Raw genomic sequence first — 14,323 nt, 5'->3', positions numbered from 1 at the left:
TGAAGTACTTTGGCCACATAAGGAGAAGACAGGATACCCTGGAGAAGATGCTGATGCTAGGGAAAGTGGAAGGCAAAAGGAAGAGGGGCCGACCAAGGGCAAGATGGAGGGATGAAATTCTGGAGGTGACAGACTTGACCTTGGGGGAGCTAGGGGTGGCAACGGCTGACAGAAAGCTCTGGCGTGGGCTGGTCCATGAAGTCACGAAGAGTCGGGAGCGACTGAACGAACAAACAACAACAAATCATGGAAAAGAGGACTGGGCTTCTGTATCTTTAAAAGGGAATTTCAGCAGGGGTCATTTGTATGCATGTTAAAGATTCAGGTGCCCTGTCCAACTTTCCATATGGTCACCTTATGTTATGGGAGGGGAAAAAAATCTGTCCTCTTTCTCCAGCCCCCCCCCCAAAAAAGTGATATAACACAATAATCCTCTGTTATGTCGTTCTGTAATGTACCTTTGCCTTTTCCAGTGTCCAGCTAAAGAGTGTTTCTCTCCCTTCGCCCTCCATTGGTGGAAGAGTGTTACCTTCCAAAAACGGCACGGTGGGGGAGATTTCCCATCATCAAGGAACAGCAGTGTTCTTTTGTAACTCCTTTCACCATCCATTCATTGCCTATTCACAGTAGTGCAGACAGCCAAACTCAGAACAATATTGAGATGGTGCAGGCAGAAGGATTAGCGCATTACCGAAAAATCAAGGCTCTGATTAAAAATGCAGGAATCAATGCGATATGGAGGGAGAAGCCCTAATCCAGCTTTGTGTCAGGAGACGGACCCCCGCCCTGCTCTTTCTTTATTCCCTGAACGTCTGCTTTAAAAAGAAAAAAGAAGGCTTGGTTCTTCAGATGTGATGCTGCAGAGCTCATGCTGATAAAAAACATGAGCTCAAGGAGGACGCAGACAAGCTGGAGCGGGTTCAGAGGAGGGCAACCAGGATGATCAGGGGTCTGGAAACAAAGCCCTATGAAGAGAGACTGAAAGAACTGGGCATGTTGAGCCTGGAGAAGAGAAGATTGAGGGGAGACATGAGAGCACTCTTCAAATACTTAAAAGGTTGTCACACAGAGGAGGGCCAGGATCTCTTCTCCATCCTCCCAGAGTGCAGGACACGGAATAACGGGCTCAAGTTAAAGGAAGCCAGATTCCAACTGGACATCAGGAAAAACTTCCTGACTGTTAGAGCAGCACGACAATGGAACCAGTGACCTAGGGAGGTTATGGACTCTCCCACACTAGAGGCATTCAAGAGGCAGCTGGACAGCCATCTGTCAGGGATGCTTTAGGGTGGATTCCTGCACTGAGCAGGGGGTTGGACTCGATGGCCTTGTAGGCCCCTTCCAACTCTGCTATTCTATGATTCTATGAATAATACCGATTCAACACTTCTCTCTTGCACTAAGCTACTAGAAAGAAGGGAGGGAGGGGAAAGGAAGGAGGGAAGGAAGGAAGGAAGGAAGGAAGGAAGGAAGGAAGAAAGAAAGAAAGAAAGAAAGAAAGAAAGAAAGAAAGAAAGAAAGAAAATGTATTAATTTGTGGTCGGTCCTTCCCCCCACCCTCTATTTATTTATTTATTTATTTATTTATTTATTTATTTCACTTATATACCGCCCCCATAGCCAGAGCTCTCTGGGCAGTTTACAGAAATTCTAAAATGAGATAAAAACAAGTATACAAAATTTAAAATTTTAAAACACAGAACATACATACATGAAGCATTAAAAACCATTGAAATAAACATGTGGGTGATTAAGATGTGCCGCCATATGCCTGGGAAAAGAGGAGAGTCTTAAACTGGTGCCGGAAAGATAGCAGCGTTGGCGCCAGGCGAGCCTCCTCAGGGAGATCGTTCCATAGTCTGGGGGCCACCACCGAAAAGGCCCTGTCCCTCATTGCCACGCTCTGAGCCTCTCTCGGAGTAGGCACCCGGAGGAGGACCTTAGATGTTGAACGTAGTGACCGGGTAGATTCACGTTGGGAGAGGCGTTCCGTCAGGTATTGTGGTCCCAAGCCGTGTAAGGCTTTATAGGTCAAAACCAGCACCTTGAATTGGGCTCGGAAACATACAGGCAGCCAGTGCAAGTGGACCAGAGCAGGTGTTATATGGTCGAACCTTCTGGTTTCCGAAATCAATCTGGCCGCCACGTTTTGCACGAGCTGCAGCTTCCGAACTGTCTGCAAAGCTCCTTGAAAACAACTAGGCAGCTTTTCATTCCCTAAATGGTATTTGTGGTAGAATTAATGGTACCTAGTGCAGTGCCAAAGATTTCTCCTGCATTTTTATTTTCAACCTTTCTCCTGCAATTTGACTGAAAAGAAACTGGCATTCTTGTGCCGACCTTGGCCGAGGGGTGCGTATGAGTCTCCTGTCTTTCATTGTACAATCATCTCTCTAGTTTGTCTGCAGCCTCTCTGGCTTCCCACACTTCACTGATAGCCCAGGGGAAGATGTGATAAGGTCTCTCGTCCCATTGGGTTTTTTCAGACCATGCAGTGTGGGCAGTCGGGGAGGCTTCACAACGGTGGAAGGTTGTGTGATGGAGAGAAGAAAAAGCACATAGCACCCTCAGCCACCTCACAACGATAAGGTGAGCTCAAATACACTGCTGGAAGAAATATTGAAGCACCCTGAGAAGGAGGAAGGAAAATGGGAGCCACTTTCTTGGGTGAAGAACAGTTTCAGGAAGTTGGAGGACAGATTTCAGCCCAGTTCTGATGTTTACTTTGTTTTGGATGTCTTTCAGGAGGACTATATTCCTTATCCCAGCATCGATGAGGTAGGTGCTTAAGAAAATAAGATGTGTGAATAACTGGAAATGAAGGCCACTAAGGCAAGCTTCGGCTGTGGGGCGGTATAGAAATGTAATAATAAATAAAGTATGAGTGTGTGTGTGTGTGAAAGAGAGAGAGAGAGAACAAGAGAGAGAGATAATGAGAGAGAGAATGAATGAGAGAGAATGAATGAGAGAGAGAGAGAGAGAGAATGAATGAGAGAGAGAGAGAATGAATGAATGAATGAAAGAGAGAGAGAATGTATGAATGAGAGAGAATGAGAGAGAATGAGAGAGAATGAGAGAGAATGAGAGAATGAGAGAGAGAGAGAGACGAGAGAGAGACTAAATGAGAGAGAGACTAAATGAGAGAGAGAATGAGAGAGAATGAATGAGGAGAGAATGAATGAGAGAGAGAGAGAGAGAGAATGAATGAATGAGAGAGAGAATGAATGAATGAGAGAGAGAATGAGAGAGAGAGAGAATGAATGAGAGAGAGAGAGAATGAATGAGAGAGAGAGAGAGAATGAATGAGAGAGAGAATGAATGAATGAATGAGAGAGAGAATGAATGAATGAATGAGAGAGAGAGAGAGAGAGAGAGAGAGAGAGAGAGAGAGAGAGAGAGAGAGAGAGAGAGAGAGAATGCCCTGAAGATGCGCCCAGTAAACCTTTGGATCTACAGTTTCCTCCTTTCATCTCTCCAGATAGTGGAGAAAGGCAGCCCCTATTCCTTAATCATCTTACCCCAGTTTGGGGGCTACTGGATTGAAGACCCTGAGAACCTCAGCACACCCACCTCATCGGATAGTAGCATCTGCGAAGAAGACGAGGAGCAGCTGAGCCCCAGTACTTACAGCTACAAGCTAGAGTGCAAAGGTGAAGCCAGGGCATACCGGAAGCACTTCTTGGCAAAGGTCAGTGGGAAACAAGGCCCATGCTCACGTGTGCACGTGCTCTCACATTCCTTTGGCCAATAGGATTTTAAAGCAAAAAACAAAGAGACCAAAGTAGCACATCCTTCCTACTTCCTCAGTTCCTCCAGCCTAGGAACGCTGTTGCGTCAGCAGAGGCACGGCTCACCTTAGATAGGAGCTGAAGGCTCCAGTGCTTTCCTGGCTCCGTCAGGCCTTGACCCAGGCAGGGGTTTGCATGCATTTCCCGCCTCCTGATGTGTGGCTAGTCAGGCACTTTGCCACCAGCCCTGAATCCCCTGCCTGGCAAGCCGTCTTTAGGGATGTCAGAGGAAAACGTTGCGGGGTGGAATTCGATGGGCTTTCATTGCCTCGGCTCCCTGGGCTCCGTTTCATCTTCTGCTAGCTGGCCTGAATCAGCTTGCAGTGAGTCGGCCAACTAGCAGATCATAGATGGAAGGGGCCTTTGAGGCCATCGAGTCCAACCCCCTGCTCAATGCAGGAATCCACCCTAAAGCATCCCTGACAGATGGTTGTCCAGCTGCCTCTTGAAGGCCTCTAGTGTGGGAGAGCCCACCACCTCCCTAGGTAACTGGTTCCATTGTCATACTGCTCTAACAGTCAGGAAGTTTTTCCTGATGTCCAGCTGGAATCTGGCTTCATTTAACTTGAGCCCATTATTCCGTGTCCTGCACTTTGGGACGATCGAGAAGAGATCCTGGCCCTCTGTGTGACAACTTTTCAAGTATTTGAAGAGTGCTATCATGTCTCCCCTCAATCTTCTCTTCTCCAGGCTAAACATGCCCAGTTCCTTCAGTCTCTCCTCATAGGACTTTGTTTCCAGACCCCTCATCATCCTCATTGCCCTCCTCTGAACATGCTCCAGCTTGTCTGCATCCTTCTTGAAGTGTGGTGCCCAGTGTTTTTAAATTTACAAAAAGTATGGCCACAAATTGTGGCCGTAATTGGTGCAAATTATACAATTTATTTATTTATTTATTTATTTATTTATTTATTTATTACATTTTTATACCGCCTGATAGCCGAAGCTCTCTGGGCGGTTCACAAAAATTAGTGCAATACGCAGAGCCGTATTTCATACAAAAACCTGATAACGGCGTGATTTTCCGAGTTTGCCCTGTCGCAATGATTTTAGTGCTGGGCACCTGGTGCTCCATGCCCCAAGCTGCTCTTGTGGCCTTTGTGGCTTGTAGCATCGTATGGGCTGGATCAAAGAGTCAACTTTCCAAGTGGAATGTAAACAAGTGCTTTGAGTTTCCCAAAGGATGGAGCATTTGCGAGGCGTTCTTAATATAGAAATGAGTCATCCGTGGTTCCTCCTGGGTGTCGAGACCCAGCGCTGACGCAGCAGTCTGGAGAGCAGGGAGGGATCAGAGTTCTCTTTCCTCATGCCGTTAACACCTCCTGTCTATTTTTAGGATCATTTAAATTTTTACTGCACAGCCAGCAGCCTGGGAAATTTGATCCTTTCCATTAAATGCGAAGAGGCAGATGGGATCGAATACCTACGGATTATACTCAGGTACAGTATGTAAAAGGGTAGGCTGTGCCCAAAGAAAACAAATTGTGAAAACGAGCACACCTTTCGTGAACCTTTTGAGAGTTATTTTCGCTACTTCCTAGATGCGAAATCATAGAGATGGAGGGGGCCATGAAGGACATCTAGTCCATGGAGGCTGGTGGCTCCGAGGTCAGTGGGGCGATGAATCCTCTCTAGGTTTCAGTCAGAACTGTAAAGAAGCTCTCCAAACACCTTGGGCAGCTTCCTATGTGAGCAGAGATTTCTAGGTCTTGGCTGTCTCCCAAGGGTGTCAGCCCCTGATGCCAGTGCCTGTATCTTGTCCGAAAGCCAAGTGCTGAGGGACAGCGAAACGGTGTTGTCCAAAGATTTTGGAGGCGCTTGTTCAGTGGTGTGGCTGTGCAGCCAGGATAGCCAATCCTTGAGCACTCTTTGCAAGGGGGTGATGCAGCAAAGCTCCTGTTGAGCCTGGCCACACAAGAGGGAGGAAGTGGTGATAATGGATAAAGCTGGCTTAAGAAACCATTTCATGATAGATCGACGGGTTTTTTAAATTTTTGTTTTCTTGGATTTCAAATCTGGTCTTTCAAGATTACCATGGAAATGAACATTACTTTTTTGATCTAAAGCCAAGTCTAAGAAAACCAGACATTTAACAAACAAAAAAGCACTGCTGCAGAGCGATTAGAAAGTATCAATCATATTTAGCATTACACCAGTGAAAATAGCAGCAGCAATTGGGGTTTGTCTATACGGCTTGTTTACCCAAACCTAAATGCGCACATTTGCATTTTAGGTTACATGATGCAGCCGTCCATTCGCTGTTTTTAACCCGATAAGGCGCACCTTCGCATTCGTGATTTGCCGTGACTTTTAGCTCATATCTGAGTTTGCACAGCGTTATGGCTGTATGTCTTCGGGGGAGTTAAATCAGTTTTTGACATGTGGGCAGAGGTGTGAGGGTAGGACAATGTGATTGGCTGATTTCCTGATTTCCCACCAATTGGCTGCCTCGTTCGTTCGCGCCAATTTTAGTTTGCGCTCTGCGGAGCTCCGGAGAGAAAGCTTCTTAAAACAAATTTCTTTATGTATTTATATATTTATTGCATTTTTGTACCGCCCCATATGCGAAGCTGTCTGGGCGGTTCACAAAAACGAAGAGGGGGAAACGGGCAGCCAGACGAAGCAGACATGTTCTGCTGCCTCGTTCCTTTCCCTCTGCTGCCTCATTCCTTTCCCTCTGCTGCCTCGTTCCTTTCCCTCTGCTGCCTCATTCCTTTCCCTCTGCTGTCTCGTTCCTACCCCCCTGCTCCCGATTTGTCTGCCCCCATCTATATATGAATCTGTGGAGCGCCACATATAGAATTTATAGCTTCGCTCCTCTCTCCTCCATAGCTTCATATGTGCGCATGTGCGCATGTGCACATTTATAAGTACAGTACAAAAAAAATTGAGACATAAATCGCTGTTGCTGCTGCAGGGTGACGCTCTTTACCTACCTTCGAATCAACGAAAAATCGGGTTTATATTTAATGAGGAGCAATCCTGTTATCGTATAGACGGGGCCAAGAAAATAGCGCTTGACCTATCCTCTCATTCTCCTAGCAAACCGTGCATTTTTTAAAAAAGCAGGCAAGATTGGAAGATGGGCCACAAGGATGAATGCTACCAAACCCACCCACCCCAACATGTTTAGTGAAGTATCTTTTCCAAACATACAATAGCAGAATTGGAAGGGGCCTATAAGGCCATCGAGTCCAACCCCCCGCTCAATGCAGGAATCCACCCTAAAGCATCCCTTACAAATGGTTGTCCAGCTGCCTCTTGAAGGCCTCTAGTGTGGGAGAGCCCACAACCTCCCTAGGGAACTGATTCCATTGTCATACTGCTCTAACAGTCAGGAAGTTTTTCCTGATGTCCAGTTGGAATCTGGCTTCCTTTAACTTGAGCCCGTTATTCCGTGTCCTGCACTCTGGGAGGATCGAGAAGAGATCCTGGCCCTCCTCTGTGTGACAACCTTTTAAGTATTTGAAGAGTGCTCTCATGTCTCCCCTCAATCTTCTCTTCCCCAGGCTAAACAGGCCCAGTTCTTTCAGTCTCTCTTCATAGGGCTTTGTTTCCAGACCCCTGATCATCCTGGTTGCCCTCCTCTGAACACGCTCCAGCTTGTCTGCGTCCTTCTTGAATTGTGGAGCCCAGAACTGGACACAATACTCTAGTTGAGGCCTAACCAGGGCCGAATAGAGAGGAACCAGTACCTCACATGATTTGGAAGCTATACTTCTATTAATGCAGTCCAAAATAGCATTGGCCTTTCTTGCAGCCATATCGCACTGTTGGCTCATATTCAGCTTGCGATCTACAACAATTCCAAGATCCTTCTCATTTGTAGTATCTAGCCAAGCTTCCAGTTCTGGATGCTACAGAAACAATTCTCAATTTTCTGAGTGTTATCACAAGAGTCCAGAGACAGTGGTACCTTAATTCATATCTTCATACCTTTTTCCTCTCTCTGTCTGTCCCTCTTTTTGCCTTCTGCAGGTCGAAAGCAAAAACGTTGCATGAAAGAATCCCTTTGGCTGGACTTAGCAAGCTACCGAGTATCCCACAGATTGCAAAGGTAGGTTGCATCATCATCATCATCATCATCATCATCTGATGATGATGATGATGATAATGATGATACCATTGCGAGATTGGAATTCCTCCCCTCAAGAGTTTGGCCTGCCTCAGAGGAAGCGAAAACAAATTAAAATTCTGGCCTTTTCCCTCCTAAGGAAAGGAAAGGAACCTCTCGTGCATGCACTGAGTCATTACTGACTCTTGGAGGGACGCCAGCTTTCGCTGACATTTTCTTGGCAGGCCTTATAGCAGGGTGGTTTGCCGTTGCCTTCCCTGGCTGTTATTACCTTTCCCCCAGCTAGCTGGGTACTCATTTTACTGACCTCGGGAGGATGGAAGGCTGAGTCGACCCGAGCCGGCTGCCTGAAACCAGCTTCTGCTGGGATCGAACTCTCACCCGCAATTCTCTTCTGTCTCTGGACAGGCTTTCTGCGATGATGCGACCGGACTGAAGTTTAACCCTGTTCTCTACCCCAAGGTGAGCGAAAGAATGTGCCAAGTGAAAATGCCCAGGGTCCGTTTTGAAACCGAACTGAATCAAACCTATGTGCAGAATGAGATCCTTGCTGTATCTCTCCATGTTTGCCCCTGTAAAACAGGAGTAAACTGATGTCGAGTATTCGTGATAATATCCTTCCACAGTGTGGAAGAGTGTGAAAGAGACACCTATTTATTTATTTAATTTATTTATTTAAAATATTTATATCCTGCCCTATATCACTAAGCTCTCAGGGCGGCGTACAGATAAAAACATACAGTATAAAACAATGAATATACACAGTTAAAAACAAATTAAACCATAATCCAAGTTAAAACAATATATAATTTAAAAGCAATAGATGCAGTTAAAACAGTTAAAACAATGTACCAGTGATTAAGCTTACCTAGAGTAAGCTGAGACGCTTGTCTACCTTTGCACCTTGAGGGCAAGAAGTGTAAGGAAAAGCCAAAAGTATTCAGCCCGAAAGCTCAGTAAAAAACAAACAAATACCTAAATTGCTCAGTAAATAAAACCTGTTCCTGCCTTCCAGTGTGCTCCTCCAACAGACAGTATTTTTTAAGTGTTATACAATTATTTAATTGTGTTCATACTAATTTAAGTATCTTCAATGTTATTTGATTTCATAGCCCCCTTTAAATCTATTGGGATGCCTGTATTTAAATTCTGGGTGTTTGTTCTGCATGGATACCGAACCTCTCACCATAACCCCGACCCCTTCCTCACAAGAGGGCTGGTTATGATCCTTAGGTGGCAATCCTAAGCCTACAACTCTCTCTGCCTACACCTTGCTGCCGCTTCCCAGCAACTGCTGCCTGAAGTAGTCACCTCACTCTGCCTCATGGTAGGGCCAGCCCTGAGGGGTTTTGGTCTAATCCAGCCAGAGTCTTCTGATGTTCTTCTGGATCCCAAGACACTTCCCACCCCCACCCCACAGGAAAGAGCAAGTGCACAAATTTGATTTTAGCAACAGGGTTATTAGTAGGGCTGTCAAAACAGCAGGCGAGAGAAAATAATTTCCTTAATTCCAAATTCAGCTTGCAATGTACGCCTTAGAATTTACCATGGGGGACTGAGGTTGTTCCACTGGGCACCTGAATGAGCCATGCAATTATACATGAGCACGGTTGTTTTTTGTGTTCTAACTAGCCCATTCTTGACCCCAATTTAAAAAGGAGAGAGAGAGAGAGACAGAGAGAATGAAAATCGGTACCACGTACGCTCTCTGCAGGTAGGGAATGGTTTGCAGAAAAGGCAGCCCTGGGATTCCTTGGCGAGGGAACAAAATTGAAATGCCAGCGCTTGCACTTGCACACTCTTTGCGGGCGTGTGAGGAAGGATGTGTTCATGAGGATAAGAGACTCAGAGCAAACTTTTGCCATGGGGCAGGCAGAAATGGCTTCTTTGGACCAATCCGCCGTTCCCCTCCCATGGCAGACGAGCAGGGAGCATTGAGCACATCAGCCGTCCAGCGCTGCTGCTGATCTCTATGTTCAGCCCATCAGATAGCCGTTGATTTCCCAGGGGAAGGTGGGGGTCTGGATTGCAGACAAAAATGGCTAGAGGGGTCTAGTGGGGGGAAGGATAGAGGGAGACCCTTGTGGGGAAAGTGGCAGCTCAGGCAAGGAGAGTTGTGAGGGGCCATGAGCTTTGAACGCTGCCTTTTGAAAAGCCCGGCTTTTCAAATCAAAACGAGACTAGATGCTTCAAGATTCCTGGCTAGGCTCCGTGGGTCTGCTTGCCCTCTCTCCATTTCCTGGGACAGCTCTACACTAGGCAGGATAGAACACCTTGAAAAGCGGTATGAAAACTGTCTATGAGGTGTGTCCTGAGCCCCAACAGTTCTTCCTACTGTTATAAATATGAATATGAGCCAACAGTGCGATATGGCTGCAAGAAAGGCCAATGCTATTTTGGGCTGCATTAATATTTTATTTATTTATTTTATTTATTTAGAGTATTTTTATCCCGCACCTCATCCAAAAGGCTCTCGGAGCGGCTTACAATGTATCAATAAAGAAGACAGTCCCTACCCTCAGGCTTACATTCTAAAAAAAGACATGACACACAAGGAAAAGTGTATGGAGGGAAGAGGGAGAAAATACAAAGAAATTATAGCTTCCAAATCACGTGAGGTACTGGTTCCTCTCTATTCGGCCCTGGTTAGGCCTCAACTAGAGTATTGCGTCCAGTTCTGGGCTCCACAATTCAAGAAGGACGCAGACAAGCTGGAGCGTGCTCAGAGGAGGGCAACCAGGATGATCAGGGGTCTGGAAACAAAGCCCTATGAAGAGAAACGGAAAGAACTGGGCATGTTTAGCCTGGAGAAGAGAAGATTGAGGGGAGACATGATAGCACTCTTCAAATACTTGAAAGGTTGTCACACAGAGGAGGGCCAGGATCTCTTCTCGATCATCCCAGAGTGCAGGACATGGAATAATGGGCTCAAGTGACAGGAAGCCAGATTCCGGCTAGACATCAGGAAAAACGTCCTGACTGTTAGAACAGTACGACAATGGAACCAGTTATTTAGGGAGGTTGTGGGCTCTTCCACACTAGAGGCATCCAAGAGGCAGCTGGACAACCCTCTGTCAGGGATGCTTTAGGGTGGATTCCTGCATTGAGCAGGGGGTTGGACTTGATGGCCTTGTAGGCCCCTTCCAACTCTGCTATTCTATGATAAACCATTTTAAAGCAGTCATGTAGATTCCCTCTTCTTCCTCCCGCTCTCTAATGGGTATTATATTTATTTATTTATTTATTTATTTATTTATTTATTTATTTTTATAGCACCATCCATTTTCATGGTGCTGTATGGAACAAAATAAAACAAAATACAAAACACCCTGCCATATGGCTTACGTTCTAAAATCACAGTAACAAACAAACAGGGACGGTTTCTTATAATAGTCCCCTATAACTCATGAAATCCATATTTCATAGTAAGCATAGGGTACAAGACACAGAAATGTCATGGATGGCACGGGCGCAAATTAGCTTGGGGAAAGATAGTAAGACAAAGCACAAGGGGCTTAACAGAATGGGAAGAATTTTTAGAGAACCATAAGGCAGGGGATAAAGGAATGATAACTCAAATATACAAAATATTAATAAAGCAGGAGATCAGGGGAAGTAAGACAATAAAACAGGTATGGGAAGGGGATATAGAAGAAGAGATCGAGGAAGACGAATGGGAGAAAAACTTTGAAAGATTCCCTTTCAAAAGAACATCCACAAGAATAAAAGAGGGTGCCCTAAAATTAATGAAAACATGGTACTGGACCATTTTGGCCCAAATTAGCAAGACTTTGACACCCTCATGCTGGAGAGAGTGTAAGGAAAATGGAACTCAAGTACATACGTGGTGTGAATGTGGGAAAGTAAAGAAATTTTGGGATAGGGTCTTCAGCGAAATGGGGAAAATTTCAGATCAAAAAATATATAAAAAGCCAGAATTGGCATTATTGAATATTTCTGCCAAAGAAAATAAAGAGGTAAAAGAAAAACCTCTAATAGGTTACATGCTGACAGCTGCAAGACAATTAACAGCAAGCAATTGGAAAACTGACAGTAGCTATTTGGAAAAGGAAAATTTGGGAAATAGCAATTAGTGAAAAATTGACACAGAAATTACAAGTACGAGGAGGAATAAAACAAAAAAAGGTAACTTGAAGAGAGATTGGCAAAAATATATAGAATATATGAAGACAGAAACAAATAGAACAACTCTGGCAGAGGCTTATAGGATGCTCTGGGACTCATAAAAAACAAGCAGAGTTTAGAAAAATAACAAAGGAAGAGACAAATAGAAGTGATATAACATGCCAGAAGAAGAGATGGAAAAATCCATGAGAAAGTTTTCCAGGCAAAGGGGGCAGGGGAGGGAAAAAAGGGAAGGAAGGGGGGAAAGGGTTAAAAGTTAAAACTCGAAATGAAAAGTAATTATGTTTATAAATCTAGTTGGAGAAAAGGGTTACTGTATAATGAACATGCACAGCTGGAGAAGCATCTGTCAGGGATGCTTTAGGGTGGATTCCTGCATTGAGCAGGGGGTTGGACTCGATGGCCTTGTAGGCCCCTTCCAACTCTGCTATTCTATGATTCTATGAATATTTGTTTAAATGTATATATTGGAAGAATAAATAAAGCAATTTAACCCACCCACCCCCAAAAAGGAGGGGAAAGGGTACTTAAAGGAAGCATCCCACGAGAAGCCTTGGGAAATGTAGTTCTCCGAGGCTCCCGAGACCCTGCTATAGGCTCAGGAGCCCTGGGTTGGGGGTGGGGGCTGCATTTACCAGGGCTCCTAATTTCTGGGATGCCACCTGTGCAGCGTTCTAGGCAGTTCCTCCAAGCCCTTCATCCATCCCGCCTCCCATCCCGCATTCAGAAATGATGCACACCTTGTCTCAGTCCGTCCTTGATTGTGTGAAACTTCAAAGTCATAGTCCTGCAAAGCCAAGCTCCCGCGCAACAATTTGCCATTAGGGCCTTTCATCCGGGACAACCAACACAAGCCTGGAGAGAGATGGCTTGATTCGGAATGCCGGGAGAGGGATTCAGGCCAAGGAATGATTATGACATGGGCCTGGGATTCACAGAGGTATTACATTTTTTTAAAGGAAAAAAAAAATAGCTGATCGCCTAGTCTATACATTGAACAGCAAAGGCTCCTAGCGCAACTCTCTGAGGTCTTCTAAAGAGGAGACACCAGGGACTGTCCACATGCAAAACACGTGCGCTCCCATGAAGCGACGCCATGTTTTTTAGCAGCCTGCTATGAAACTGGCCCTCCTCGAATTAACTGGAAAACTAGAGGTGGAAAAAGTGCAGAAAAGAGCGACTAAAATGATTAAGGGGCTGGAGTATCTCCCCTATGGGGGAAGGTTACATCAACTGGGATTGTTTGGCTTGGAAAAAAGGAGACTAAGGGGAGACATGACAGAGGTGGATGAAATTATGCATGGTGTGGAGAATGTGGACAGAGATACATTTTTTTCCCTCTCTCAAAATACTAGAACCTGGGGTCATCCCATGAAACAGATTGGTGGGAGATCCAGGACAAATAAAAGGAAGTCCTTCTTCACACAGCGCATAGTTAAATTATGGAACTCACTACCACAAGATATAGTGATGGCCACCAATCTGGATGGGTTTAAAAGGGGTTGGATAAATTCCTGGAGGAGAAGGCTATCCACGGCTACTAGCCCTGATGGTTGCGTGCTACCTCCAGTATTCGAGGCAGTAAACCTGGGTGCAGCAGTTGCTGGGGAACATGGGTGGGAGGGTGCTGTCGCACCATGTCCTGCTTGTCCATCCCTGGCCGATGGCTGGTTGGCCCCTGTGTGAACAGAGTGCTGGATTAGATGGACCCTTGGTCTGATCCAGCATCAGGGCACTTCTGATGTTCTTATTTTCTTAACTCAAACGGTTCAATTTTGGGACAAAATGTTCTCTGAATCAAATAACATAATTTGTGTCCTCATGTTGCAGGCATCACAGATGATAGTATCCTATGATGAGCATGAGGTCAATAACACATTCAAGTTTGGTGTGATTTACCAGAAATTTAAGCAGGTGAGGAACAATGTTATTATATCCATGGCTATTTTATAATGATACTTGCATTTGAATAGTGGTGGGGTTTTTTTACTGTTTAACCCAGCCTTCTCCAACTTGGGGCCCTCCGGCTGTGTTGGACTACAGCTCCCAGCATCCCCAGCCAGATGGCTGGGGATGCTGGGAGCTGTAGTCCAACACAGCCGGAGGGCCCCAAGTTGGAGAAGGCTGGTTTAAAGTACGTGTAAACAAAAAGTACTCCGTTGAAATATTTCTGCTTGAAACTATTTATAAGTGTAGGCTGGTCTTAGTGGAAGGGGTAACTTCATAATGATTGCAATTGGGGGGGGGTGTTAAAAGAGGAAAAACCTGTCACAGCTGCATAGTACCCCAAACTTTCAAATAAGCCCCCCCCCCC

At 45.4% G+C, this 14,323-nt stretch overlaps 1 protein-coding gene across 3 annotated transcripts in view; it reads left to right on the top strand.

The window, feature by feature from the left end:
- The window catches only part of RAP1GAP2 (RAP1 GTPase activating protein 2), a 141,349-nt gene that overhangs the window by 77,054 nt on the left and 49,972 nt on the right, over positions 1-14,323 (top strand). For all 3 annotated transcript variants that reach the window (XM_063146835.1, XM_063146834.1, XM_063146836.1), the window contains 6 exons: positions 2,746-2,778; positions 3,479-3,688; positions 5,125-5,228; positions 7,767-7,845; positions 8,272-8,325; positions 13,840-13,923. In XM_063146835.1, the coding sequence (XP_063002905.1) occupies positions 2,746-2,778; positions 3,479-3,688; positions 5,125-5,228; positions 7,767-7,845; positions 8,272-8,325; positions 13,840-13,923 (564 nt within the window). The remainder of the gene's footprint in view (positions 1-2,745; positions 2,779-3,478; positions 3,689-5,124; positions 5,229-7,766; positions 7,846-8,271; positions 8,326-13,839; positions 13,924-14,323) is intronic.

The sequence above is a fragment of the Elgaria multicarinata genome, chromosome 22, assembly GCF_023053635.1.
Source record: "Elgaria multicarinata webbii isolate HBS135686 ecotype San Diego chromosome 22, rElgMul1.1.pri, whole genome shotgun sequence".
Classification (NCBI taxonomy): Eukaryota; Metazoa; Chordata; class Lepidosauria; order Squamata; family Anguidae; genus Elgaria; species Elgaria multicarinata.
Note: the sequence above shows the minus strand (reverse complement) of the source record. Positions and strands in the feature narration are given on the sequence as shown.